The 12474-nt window shown below is 46.4% G+C and overlaps 8 protein-coding genes across 8 annotated transcripts; 3 read left to right on the top strand and 5 right to left on the bottom strand.

Annotated features, from left to right (window-relative positions):
* Positions 1 to 195: 195 nt before the first annotated feature.
* ASPWEDRAFT_176435 (uncharacterized protein) lies at positions 196 to 722 on the top strand (the record flags this gene model as incomplete). The annotated part of the gene is made up of 2 exons (XM_040831512.1): positions 196 to 637; positions 691 to 722. The coding sequence occupies 2 exons, from the start codon at positions 196 to 198 to the stop codon at positions 720 to 722; spliced, it is 474 nt and encodes a 157-aa protein (XP_040685032.1).
* A 90-nt stretch (positions 723 to 812) lies between these two features.
* Positions 813 to 1742, bottom strand: ASPWEDRAFT_45299 (GNAT family N-acetyltransferase). The gene is made up of 3 exons (XM_040836497.1): positions 1599 to 1742; positions 1108 to 1551; positions 813 to 1058 (listed from the first exon to the last, which is right to left on the bottom strand). Exons 1-3 carry the CDS (start codon positions 1734 to 1736, stop codon positions 1044 to 1046), a joined length of 597 nt encoding a protein of 198 aa, XP_040685031.1. The 5' UTR covers positions 1737 to 1742; the 3' UTR covers positions 813 to 1043.
* A 335-nt stretch (positions 1743 to 2077) lies between these two features.
* Positions 2078 to 3459, top strand: ASPWEDRAFT_176433 (uncharacterized protein; the record flags this gene model as incomplete). The annotated part of the gene is made up of 2 exons (XM_040831511.1): positions 2078 to 2252; positions 2303 to 3459. The coding sequence occupies 2 exons, from the start codon at positions 2078 to 2080 to the stop codon at positions 3457 to 3459; spliced, it is 1332 nt and encodes a 443-aa protein (XP_040685030.1).
* Positions 3460 to 3526: 67 nt separating this feature from the next.
* On the bottom strand, positions 3527 to 5424 carry ASPWEDRAFT_32000 (uncharacterized protein; the record flags this gene model as incomplete). The annotated part of the gene is made up of 2 exons (XM_040833602.1): positions 3527 to 5283; positions 5334 to 5424. The coding sequence occupies 2 exons, from the start codon at positions 5422 to 5424 to the stop codon at positions 3527 to 3529; spliced, it is 1848 nt and encodes a 615-aa protein (XP_040685029.1).
* Positions 5425 to 5929: 505 nt separating this feature from the next.
* On the bottom strand, positions 5930 to 6999 carry ASPWEDRAFT_45294 (DUF1993 domain-containing protein). Its single transcript, XM_040836496.1, has one exon. It carries the CDS (start codon positions 6614 to 6616, stop codon positions 6095 to 6097), a length of 522 nt encoding a protein of 173 aa, XP_040685028.1. The 5' UTR covers positions 6617 to 6999; the 3' UTR covers positions 5930 to 6094.
* A 168-nt stretch (positions 7000 to 7167) lies between these two features.
* On the top strand, positions 7168 to 7645 carry ASPWEDRAFT_163282 (GFA family protein; the record flags this gene model as incomplete). Its single annotated transcript, XM_040829846.1, has 2 exons — positions 7168 to 7317; positions 7373 to 7645. 2 exons carry the CDS (start codon positions 7168 to 7170, stop codon positions 7643 to 7645), a joined length of 423 nt encoding a protein of 140 aa, XP_040685027.1.
* Positions 7646 to 7777: 132 nt separating this feature from the next.
* On the bottom strand, positions 7778 to 9881 carry ASPWEDRAFT_176429 (uncharacterized protein; the record flags this gene model as incomplete). The annotated part of the gene is made up of 10 exons (XM_040831510.1): positions 7778 to 8199; positions 8248 to 8278; positions 8327 to 8615; positions 8663 to 8751; positions 8798 to 8879; positions 8932 to 9277; positions 9327 to 9543; positions 9591 to 9658; positions 9711 to 9740; positions 9794 to 9881. The coding sequence occupies 10 exons, from the start codon at positions 9879 to 9881 to the stop codon at positions 7778 to 7780; spliced, it is 1662 nt and encodes a 553-aa protein (XP_040685026.1).
* Positions 9882 to 10300: 419 nt separating this feature from the next.
* ASPWEDRAFT_176428 (uncharacterized protein) lies at positions 10301 to 12311 on the bottom strand (the record flags this gene model as incomplete). Its single annotated transcript, XM_040831509.1, has 8 exons — positions 10301 to 10377; positions 10437 to 10487; positions 10536 to 10637; positions 10682 to 11480; positions 11538 to 11710; positions 11780 to 11924; positions 11975 to 12103; positions 12177 to 12311. 8 exons carry the CDS (start codon positions 12309 to 12311, stop codon positions 10301 to 10303), a joined length of 1611 nt encoding a protein of 536 aa, XP_040685025.1.
* Between the last annotated feature and the right edge of the window lie 163 nt (positions 12312 to 12474).

Below are 12474 nucleotides of genomic sequence, written 5' to 3'. Positions count from 1 at the left end.
AACTTGATCCTAATCCCTACCAGAGCCTTGTAGAATCCCTTCGAATATATCTGGCGCAACAATGAGTTGGCAAGTTCAGGTGCATCGATGGGATTTATAGACCCCTCCCCCGCAAATATTTCTCTCCGACCATATCATTTACATCCCTCGCTTCACAAATATCCTTCTCAATCTACGTCAACACCAGAAATCAATATGATAATTTATCGGGTTACCGACGAGTTTTCCAATACCCACTTCGATGAAGAAGGGATTTTCGCTGGAAACCCAGATATTGATGTGTCTCTTTTCCCGAAAGGCGACAGACAGAGGAAGAGAACAGTATACTGGATTAAAAAACATCTTGACTGGTACAGCCGTGTGGCAACCCCTTTCATCTCCGCATACACCGATTATGATGTTGCATGGAAGGAAGCAGAGAGGCGTGTATATGCCGGCCATGGCGATGTGGTCATTTGGACAATTAAGATGATTCATGAGTATGGCATCGAGTGTAGGGACATGGATCGGTTGAAGAACGTGCTCGGCTTTTGGATTCCCGATAAAGCATTCCACAATGCGCGATCCGAGTATTTGGTTCTGCATCATATTCCGAGCGAGGCGATTCTTTTTGGGACAAGTCTTTCCAAGAGAAATGGTATGTCTGATTGATGTAGACTGCATTGATTGCCATTGTTCATTGATTTTTAGGCTCCATGAAAGAAAGGATTATTGAGTATTGAATTCTACTCATCCTGCCTGCAAGGCCTCTTTCCATCATCATTCATGGTATCTGGATTAATGCTTGAATTGCACACTTGAATTGTCTTGGTAACTGCCTAGATAAATGTTTCATCGATAGAATGTCTTGTCCTCAATACATAGGGAGCTTTCAAGGATACATTTAGCCATAGTTAGTTGATAGTCCTCTTTACTATGAGATAATGGACGTTTCTGAGTCATTGGTTGATGATGAGATGGTGTCTATGTACATAACTCTTTCTGTTGTATTATGAAAAGGGATTATCAGTACTAATATCGTCAAAGTATCAGACCCCGTATGACTATAGATCCAAGACCTGACAGCACAGCATTAGCAAAGGCCTCAGATAAAACCATGGAACTCACCATATCAAACCAACCTCCACCCCCAAACTGAGACAAACTCCTCCCCCGGTTCTCAAACCCCGCACTCTCATAAAACGGAATCAAATAATCGTGACAGAGCAAGATGATCTGCCCTGCCCCCACTTCTGTACTGCGGATATACTCCACATAAGCCTTGACAAGAACCTTCCCAACCCCCTTCCCCTGATACTCGGGTGAAATAGCAACGGAATGAACGGCAACATTGGCACCTCGAGGGTCATTACCGATAACCTGATTGTCTACAACAACGGTACTATCTTCAGACAGAGACTGCCAGTTATCCGGCATCTGCATAGATCCATCCGTGATGGTTGGCGCGGAAGATCTGTTTGCAATGATATGGCCGATGAGTTGTGCCTCGTTGTTGGTGCTGGTGAAGAGGCCGAGACAGAGGTTAGGGGTTTGTTTGAGGCGATATACAAACTATTTTATTTAGTGAGCCAATGATGGCGAATAAAGACAATGCATACCTTTTCCTCTGAGCATCTTTCGCGCTCTACGAATGCACTCTCGACATTCACACAGGATTTGACGTCCGCTGGGGATAGAGGACGGGTGAATACATTTTCCCCAGATAGGGTGGGGAGCTGGATATTGGTGAATGCCATTGTAAATGCTATTACTGGTTCCTGTTTCTTCACTGATTGTCTAGAATATTTATATCCTGTCAGCCTGAGATATCAGGCATGACTCACGGTGCGCAAGTGGGTCTCTAGTGACATCCAGCCAATAGTATACGAGGGAATCACCGCGCCCTGCGCCGACGCCCTACACCCACCAGTGGATCCACTGTGGAGATCGCATTTGGAGATTCAAGGGGGAGGACTGAAAACATATATGGTTGACTTGATATTCTAGATTGTAGATCTTCAAAAGTTTACATATGTATAGTCTATCAACCGACAACTCTTCCCGAGAGCCCGCATAACTTCGACTCTGGTCATGCAACATGCCCTGCATAAACAACACATGGTTCAAGAGACAGCCAAAGATCTCCATCAATCTCATCAATCAAAAAGAAAATCACACCACTGCATACACAACATTAGATAGAATCGAGGGGGAAGCAACAGTAACCGCCGACTATGATACAGACTTCAGCCATGTCGAAATCACGTTCGAAGGTATAATAGACTGCTGGTATTCGCAAGAAGAGTTGTGTTAACATGGCCAGGTACTGCTCGGGTGTATACACAACGAACTGGTCCTCCTCACGCAGCCCCCGAACTAGAGACGAAGCAAACATTCCTGAGGATTCGGCAACATATTGACGAAAGCGTCTATTCATCTCCACAGGTATTAAGACGAGGCCAAAAGTACACATTTCCATTCAGCTTTATTGTGCCGGATCGCCTCAACCACCAGAGTTGTGAGCATGGAGACGATGAAAACGCCCGCCAGAGACATACCCAACTACCCCCGACCTTGCAAACTTCCAAATTCATCAGCCGTTGCAAATATCCAGTCGATGATATGACGCCAACTGCATGTCGTGTTTCATATGGGGTTAAAGTCGCAGTGTTGAAACGTTCCTCAAAGGAAATGTTGGTGAATCGCACAAAGAAAATACGTTTGATTCCTGCCTATGAGGAAGAAACACCATATACCGCCTGTGGTGATATTGAAAAGTGTTCCTGGCGGAGAATAAAAGACATCCAATACGGTATGATGAGAGATAAACTGGGGCAGCTTATCGTGACTGCATTTCAACCAAAACCGCTTCGCCTATCTGCACCGGAATGCAAAATATCTGAGACTGGCAATTCGTCTGCTGTGGCGCACATTCGCTTCAATCCAGTTGGGGATGAGACACCACCCTGTTTGGGAACCCTATACAGCAAGCTCAGAGTTTCGACCTCGTATTCATGCAATCCATGGACTGACAGTCCTTCTCATTCTATGATGGGGTATCCTCAAACGGGTACTCGCGTCTTTGCGAAGAGTCTTCCATTGTCTTCATTGTGCGTCGAGTCTGTTCAATGGACGAAGCACACGGTGGAAGACAGCTTAATCGATGATTACGATCAAGTGGCAGCTTCGGAAACGGCGACAAAGAATTCGACAGCCGGTATTTTCTATACGGCTTCTTTGGTTGTCCCGATCACACTCCCACAAACCAAGGCCTTCGTTCCGACGTTCGAGTCGTGTATGATCTCTCGCGGCTATGCCCTTGAGCTCCGTCTTTCATATCACTCTTCTAATACTTTCTTGCCTTCATGGGTAGAAGTGAAAGTGCCTGTCCAGATTGTGTCGGCAGGAGGAACAACACATGAGCCATTACTACCGCCATATACACCATCCGCCGAGTCGCCGGATAAGCTGATCATCTGATGTGTCGAGATACCCCATATGTTTAATATAATAAGATTCAATAAAATCTCACGAACCATTTCCAGTATCAAGGTTGCGCGATTGAAAGACCATTAAGTGTAGACAGCGCCTGCTCATCTATTTCAGCATTTGGCTGCTCAATGTGCTGACGGCGAAATGCAGCAAGCCACTCGGGATTATCGAAGATTGTCTGATTCCATGAGTCTTCGCAGCCGTAGACAATTCGTCTCGACTCTTGCTGGAGCATCTCATCTGTAGGAATGATCCCTTGGTCTATCTTTTGTCGTGTAAACCGACCGAGATGTGTGGCTAATACTTCCATCAACGATGCTAGCGGGTTATGAGCTGTCTGTTCCGATGGTGATATTTGGGTCTCTTCATGTGGACTGTTATTCTCAGTTAGGGCCGCCCGTGATGAGATCTGATCCACATGGTCCTTTGCATGGATATCCGTGACGGAGAAAGGAACGAGACAGCGAGAATCTGACCCGATGTAATAAGGCGGCAAGGCATTTGTAACATGCATCGCGATTTCCGGCGGAAAGTCATGCTCTCCCTGCCAATCTTCCATCGTCGACCCGTTGCGGAAGTGACTGGCTAGATGCTCAACACGATCTTCCCAGGAGGATAGTCGTCTGTCGCAGAATCCACAGCGTGATGTCACTTGGGGAGCTTGTGTTTTCCAGTCGTCTATCAACGGCATGGTCTCAAGGTAGTGTGTGAGCCGTAGATGCTGTACTAAATGGTCCTTGCGGCGGAATGTGCGTGTGCCACCCAGACATGCGTCGTAGTTGTGTTCATCGAGGTGTTCCGGCTTTGGTTCCAGCATGTTACAGTATGCGCAGTGTTTCCTTCCAGTCAAAGGCGACAGTACAGAAGCCCCATGTGGTGCACATATCCAACTCTCAAGGTTCAAATGAAGCGATTTCTCATGTCGTGCCCAGTCGTATTTCGTCCTGAATTGGTCGCAACAAAAGGTACAGCAAAACCTACGGCTCTTATCCTTGGACTGATTGGGCTTCTTGCTGCTCCCTTTGCGTACACGTCCACCAGACCGCTTAATCGGAGCCGTCAATGGATCCTGCGACTGTCTCGAAGTTTCGGACCGGCTGGAAGTGACAGAATGGTGCGATGAAACACTGTGGGCGCTGCTTTGCGAGCTGGTTGTTGATCTTGCTTGACGGAATCCTCTGAACTGATCGGACCCATGGAAATCGCGAGTGCTCGATGGAGAATTGCTTGATCGTGAGCTTTTCAAAGTGTCCATAATCGCAGACAACGATGCTGGCTCATCCTCCGGTGGCGATTCCTGCCAACGCTGCATAGGATCAAGAGCACTCGATGGGTTTGGGATAAAGGTAGGAGTAACGCTTGATCCAGTTCTTTTGATATGATACCGACTTCTTCTCCTCGGGAGACCACGATAGGTTGGGCTGATTGGATAAGTGCTCTGTAGGCTTGTCTGCGAGGGCCACATGTGCTCGCTGCTCATATTTTGATTGGGGTTTTCCCATGCGGCAGGTGGAGGAGAGTGTAAACCTAATGACTCATATGAAGAGCCAGGCTGCAGTTCGCTTGACGGGTCGTCGATGTTCTGCAGCCACTGCTCATTGTGGGCAGACCATGCGATTTGTCCTGCTGGCAGGTATTGGCTGGATTGCAACGATTCCTGAGAACCGCTGCTGAAGTTCTGGTCATAGGGAAATCGCTGCAGTGCGGACAGTCCATCATGGGAAGATGCATGGAGTTGGGCATTGTGGTCAAAAAGATAAAAATCAGAAATTGACGGGTCGAATGAAGAATTGTGTTCCATTGGAGAAATTCCTGAACCCGTCAGTTATAATGTCTGTAAATTAGATTGAAGATATACCCACCTTTCTCCAGATCGTCTATCGTGAACTCATCTGGACCCTCCCAGGACTGAGGCCCCGCCGATTGCGGAGTTGGTGATTTGCTGTGCTGCATAACGCTGGACGTGAATATCGTTCAATCTGTAATCTGAGCTGTCAATTAGGTAACATAAGTCCACTCGTCATTTCTCAAACATCATCCCACCATGATGAGGGAATTGCATGGCGTGGAATGCTAAAAATGGTTGCCGAAGATTCCTGGCAAAAAGTCGGCGCGATTCAACCCGGTCACGTGCTGATATCTTATCTGTTAGATCTGCCACGTGATCTACTGGCCGAAAGTGGAATCGTCTACTTGGTATGCTATCTTGTTTATTCGGGAATATCTTCACGACATATGATACTGTATAAGAGAAAGTTCAGTAGTACCCTATTTTTTGGCATGCAATAGAAAGCATCTAATAGGGCCATTGGTAATGCACCTTGACTTTTATCTGCCATGGCTCAGTGGCACCCGAAAATACACATACGGACGATAAAACACAGAAAAGAGACTGATTCTTTTTCAATGGCAGTAATTTCCAGTTTGTTAAATGCTCCATGTATAGAGGATAGAAATCTGTGAATAAATATGAATGTATTTTTGTATTTAAACCTCACTAAGCCACAAAGATCTGTTCAGTCGATCACGATGACCTCCAGTTGCCGATATGAGGTTCAAGACCACCCCAATGTCCAACGTCTCAGTTACATGTTGATACTATTACAGTTCAAAAGCACTTCCTCTACTGCTTTTCAGCGAGATGAGGAAAGAAGCCAACATAGTAGTCCCGCTTACCCAGCGGCACTCCCTCCTTTCGCAGAATGCCATACGCAGTAGTAAGGTGGAAGTAGACATTCGGCAAGACAATGGTGTGCGCATACGCAGCGCCACTGATGGGAGCCTCCATACCCGGGCCCATCTTAGTGACCTCAACGACGTCGCCGCGCTGATTGACGACGTCCTTGTCGGCCTCGTTGAGCGACTTCAGCACCGTGTCAATGCGCTCATAGAATTGAGCAAAACTCGTGGGATTGCCATCAAAGGTCACCGGCTCCCGACCGGTCAGTCGTGCGACGAGATTCTCCGAGAACTGGGTTGCCAGGCGGATTTGGTCGGGCAATGGGTACATGTCGGCGTGCAGACGGGCCTCGAGCAGAGAGCTAGCGGCGGGGTGTTGTTGCTCGGCCAGGTGGAGGATGTGGGACAGCGAGCCGAGGATGCCCTGGAGAACCACGATGGTTCCGTCGTAGAAGGTGTGAGTCATGCTTGGAGGAGTTGTAGAGAGGTTTGGAATTGTGAATTGAAGCTTGGATATTGCGAATTCAAGCTTACGGTCTTATAGCTGTGCGAAATTACCCCGCGTTGATTCCAACGTCAGACGGAGGGCGTCCGCAGACACGTGATGTCAACATTATACAGTGGGGGCTATTTATATTTAAGGAGAAACAGCCCTTTATCTGCATCGACGGCAGGCCAGTTAGTCTCGCAGACATCGATAGGCGATCTGACTCCGCTGACAGTGACCTGTGACCAGTAACTGGGGCAGGATGAGAATATGTGACAAAAGGGTGTGGTGTATGTATCTTTTGATACGCATTCCTGGTGGTACTTCATCTCGTATTCCAGCATTGCCGCGATGTTTCTAGAACATTCAAGACCATTATAGCATACTGAATACGATGCTGCCTACCTGTCAGCAAGGCTGTGCTGATCATCTTCAATTTTGACTAACAGCCTTATTATTGTATTAATACACTCGTCTCTCCTGAAAAGTTAAATAAAAATCAATTTGATACTTTACCCATATTGATCAAAATGTCATCTTCCAACTCAGGCTCCTGCCTATGTGGCGCCGTCAAGTACGGACTCTCTGATGCCCCAGAGGTATGCTACATGTGTCATTGCAACAGCTGTCAAAAGGTCTCAGGCTCAGCCTTTACGGCAAATTGCTTGTACAAAAGAGAGGTATGTTATCACTTTTACTTCTGCTTTTGAAAATATTTATTCTAACGCCCCATAGAATTTGAATATTATCCAAGGCCACGGAGTGATCAAGACATACAGCGACCAAGCGACTTTCTCCGGACAGGCCCTGGAGCGCTCATTCTGTGATACATGCGGGTCAAATCTATTCCTACAGAGCAAATTGTTAGGAGAAATGGGAATGGTCGCTGTTCCTTCGGGTACGATTGACGATAGAACTGAACTCCGTCCGAAAATAGAAGCCTGGTGTCAGAGTCGGCGAAGTTGGCTTTCTGGGGTGGAGGGGACAGAGCAGAAGGAGAAACAATGAGATGGAGTATCTTGGGGTTTGTATCATCAAAGCGAGCAGTCTGTAGTTGATTACACAGGGCAACTTGATTTTTCTGATCGAGCATCAACACAAAATTGGACATCAAATGCTAATAGGAGACAGAATATCTGATTAAATTTTACTCTTCCCCTCCACCTTCTCATGAATATGCGTAGGCTCATCTTCAACAAGCTCCTCATCCTTCTCAGCACGACCGTCATACACCCCAGCCCGAGATGCAACCTGCTCAAACGAATAGCCCTTCTCTCTAACATACCGCATATTACTCGTCGGCCAGATTGAGCATATAACATAGTAAGAAACAAACGATGTGACAAACGCCATAATCCAGGCAATGTCCATCATATGCGAAGCGGCCGTAGTCACATTCGCACCAAGCTGGCCACAGAAACCGGGAAAGGGAAGTGCGATACCTACTATGTAGGATATGGCGGCTTGAACGTTCCAGCCTCGATGGTAGTAGTAGTTTTTGTTTGCTCTGGTGGGGTTGTATAGTGAGGGGATGAATATGTTGCCTTTGGTGAGAAGGAAGTCTATACAGATGTTAGTCTGTCATCTCGTTAGGCGATCTCAAGACTTACAGTCACAGAGCATAATAGACACAACACTTGCCTAGGCTAGTTAGATACCAATGATAAATGGATAGAAAAGAAGGTATACCATAAAAAGCCCATAACCACTCAAAAAAGTCTCAAACTTGGTAGCCGACGCCAGAATCTCCCAGGGACAAACCGCCCAAGCCAGAAACTCCACAATAAACTGGCCGCGACGCATATTGATATATGCAGGAAACAGCATGGCAGCGTCAGCTCCAAAGGACATCATATTCGCGGCAATGTTGGTGCCCAAGATCTGCACCATCCAGGCAAATGCGCAGAGGAAGATGGCGAATCGGGTCTTGGGGGACCAATATTCGTCGAGAATTAGATTCATCATGTCCCATTGATTCCTGCAGAGTGTTAGATTGACCAGTCGGTATGGGGTGGGCATAGATACCAGATGTTGGTGTTGTATTTATAATTGACGGCGTTGGTAGACAGAATACCGAGACTAGCAGATAGGGTTACTGCTAGAGGGTTGACCAGCTATTCATGTCAGAATCACATATACGAGGGAGTAGAGGCGGCCCACTAGTTGAGTCCAAATTGGACCGCTGCGATTGCGTGTCCAGCGGACATAGTCTGGCTGGTTGGTGATTAAATTCGCGGTGTTTCTGAGGTAGTCTGGTTAGAGAAGAGGTCACATATATAACTTTATTAGCATACCCAAGGCCACTGTTTATACCAGCAAGAATAAACCATGCAGTTCCACTCGATGATCGCGAGGTTGAGCTATACAGACTGCCCAGCTGACCCTTGGTGTCAATCATGGCCCAGATGAAAAGACCAAACATCGAAGGAAGAGATACAATAGTCTTGAACCAATAGAATCCGCGAAGCTGGTACGGCCGAAAGTAGCAGAACGGAAGATGCACGAGCCAACAGAGAAAAAAGGACAGCATGAGGGAGGTTGAAATGCCGGCACGTTCAGGAAGACCATTGGCAATGTCGGTGAATTTGTGGCCGAATATCGCACGAAGGATATTGTACATGTACTCGGCGCCAAAGTACACTTCACGGTTAGTTTCATATCACAAAGGTATAGTATGTATACGACTTACTCTGGACTGCATACCAAACAACAGCCATGATGGCTCTTGCACCAACAAAGTAATAACTCCCCCACATCCCAAAGACACTCCGAGCCACGCAGGGATAGCCAATGTGGTAGACACTCGCCGAGCGCGAATTAAAGGCCATCGCGATGGAGGAGATAAACTGCGAAACGAAGATAACCACAATAGCCTGCCACCAGCTGAGGCCTATACCGACCATTGTCTGCTTGACGTGAGCTTAACACTGAGCGACACTGGTAAAGCACTTACAGATCCCAGAGTCCAGTTAGTAAAAGAGATGGACCAGTAGAAGGTGATGTAATTCCACCAACGCCATGCTGTCGTTTGATAATCAGAAAATAAATATCAAAAAGTGATTATCAAGCTCACACTGCTTTTCTGGTGGTGTTGGCAGAAGGTCTTAAGGTAGGAATGTCAGTAGCCTATTCAGATTATTGCCAGATGATGCTTACCTTCATTCACCCATTTTGTATGCTCTATCTGCCCTTCTGTTTCTTCAAGCCTGATGCTCTCCTTAACCCATGTAAAAAAACCGAGCATATTTGAATAAAATAAGGGGCAAGGATAGGTTCAGAAATGATAGAGGTCGCTCTCCGTACATGTACCTTCATATATCCGAGGGGTTCTCTACGTGGTGCCAAACAACAGGCCGAGTTCCACGCAATCGAAACGACCGGCAGCATCCGCTTATCGACAGGGATATTGTTTTAGTTGCTGATAAGTAGGATCAAGCAATAATATAAACCAATCGTATTTATCAAAAGGCTGGAGCTTATGCGTCGCGACTCGGAGATAAGAGAAAAGATGATAATGCGGGGAATTGCGACTGTCATTTGCCTTTCTGGAAACAAACCAGAGATCATGTGAGACACCGGATAATGTATCAAGATAGATAAGTACTTGGCTTTTAATTTATTATTTTACAATCTCGAGATATTACATTAATCGATAGGACGTTGCTATTCATCCCACCGAGCTGATACTGTCTTGGTGGTTGTAAAAAAGGGCCAGTATGTCTTTCCTGGTACATGTCGGTCTATTCCATAGATATTAGCGTGATATTTTGACAGTGGAAATGTATTTATATATGCTCACCTCCCATGAATGAGTCCTTATTGCTGGTTCGTACAGCAGTACCGTATGGAGCTAAGAATATCAGCAACGAATTGCAGAGCTTGGGTGAGAACGAAATACCAATTAATGGAATATTGATTCCGATTTGTCCCACATTGACCTGCCGTTGAAAGGTTTTGGCATGCTTACCACTGGTGGTGAAGATCGAGCAACCATTCCCATCTATCATCATTAGCGCAGCTCAAATGTCGATGTTTATCACCTACATCTATTCTGATTGATCAATTCAATCGCTTCGTCAAGTGTTTCGACCTCCATACATATGAGGACTGGTCCGAATATCTCTGTTTGATAGCATTCCATATACGTCTTCACTCCAGATAATATGGTCGGTCCAAGGAAATTCCCATTCGGATAGCCAGGAACCTCCACATCCCGCCCATCGCACAAAAGTACAGCACCTTCTTCTATCGCACGATCAATAAAGCCAGTGACCTTTGCCTTGGATGCTCGGTCAATCAACGGACCAATCTGGGTGTTCGTATCGCCAGTATCGCCCACGACCATCGAGGTTGCGATATCGACCAACTGTGGTATCCACTCTCTGGTGCTCCCAACAAACACAGCGACACTCAGAGACATGCATCGCTGCCCAGCAGCACCAAAAGCACTACCAGCGATGGCAAACAGTGTTGGCATCATACTCGCATCCTCCAAAACAACCCCGTGGTTCTTGCCTCCGCATTCGGCTTGAATGCGCTTTCTAGCTTTTCTGGAGATATCATGGACCTGTTTTGCTGCCGACTCAGACCCAACAAAACTAACAGCCTGCACGTCTGGTTGCAGGATAAGCATTTGGGAAACAGTGTGGCCCCCATGGACAATGTTGAAGACGCCCGCGGGGAAGCCTGCCTCGAGGGCAGCCTCAGCCAGGAAATGTGAGACTGAAGGCGCTTTTTCGGATGGCTTCAATACAACAGTATTTCCGGTGGTGAGTGCATATGGAATAGACCATAAAGGAGTCATGAATGGGAAACTGAAAGGGGTGATTGAGACACAGACACCCTATAGACATTCCTATCAGCGTCTTGGAGAATGGTAGTTTGAAGGAAAAGAACCCACCACTGGCTCGTAGAATGTCTGCAGAAGAGTAGGATCAGATCCAAGATACATCCCGGCCATTTCAGGGCCAATGGAACACGCAGCATGAATGCAATCCAGACCCCGGAATACTTCTGATTCTGCCTCTCCGGTAGTCTTGCCTAATTCACGGCGGAGAATTGAAATATGAACACCTAGATTAGTTAAGGGAATCTCATGATTTCAGTGATAGCTTACAATATCCGAAGACATCTTCCGCAGACGGTCTATGAATTTGAGAAGATACTCCCGTCGAGATTGAAATCCCAGTCGCTCCCATTCATCCTGGGCAGCAGAAGCTGACTGGACTGCAGTTTGGACCTCTTGGTGAGTGCACGAAGGCACCTTGGAAAGGGCTTCTTGTGTAGCCTTACTCAAGTTAGCTGTAGCAAAACCACTTCCACCACTGGGTTGCTCACGGGATTGAGAACGTCAGTCCAGTATCTGGATGTGGATATAATGTTTTTATTATTGATGAAGAGGTGTATCACTGCTGGGCTGCTGGCAATATTCGAGTCCTCATCCAGCCTGGATAATTGATCGATTTCCTGAGTATTCTATTCACCCAAATTTCAGTTCCATGTCAGCGTATTTCCTGTTTCCATATTTTCCGAAGCATACCTCGTAAATTTCAATAGGAGCATCATCTGATGATAAGGATATATTTGCATTGTTGGCATTGTTGGCATTGTTGGCTGATGAGCGGTGAAATGGGGCAAATCGAGCACGATGAGGCGGAGCCACAGCTTTGGGCATTTTAATTACTTTTTTTATTGTTTTTTGGCTTGATATGAAGTGCTTGTATTAATATCAGGCTTGCGAAAAGTATCCATATATGCGGTTGGTGAACTTTGGCACTGAGTCTCGATAATGATATAAAATTGCAGTCATGATCAAAATGTGGTGGCTACCTTTTAGC

The sequence above is a fragment of the Aspergillus wentii genome (genome assembly GCF_001890725.1).
Source record: "Aspergillus wentii DTO 134E9 unplaced genomic scaffold ASPWEscaffold_8, whole genome shotgun sequence".
Lineage (NCBI taxonomy): Eukaryota > Fungi > Ascomycota > Eurotiomycetes > Eurotiales > Aspergillaceae > Aspergillus > Aspergillus wentii.
This window is presented reverse-complemented; position numbering and strand designations above follow the sequence as displayed.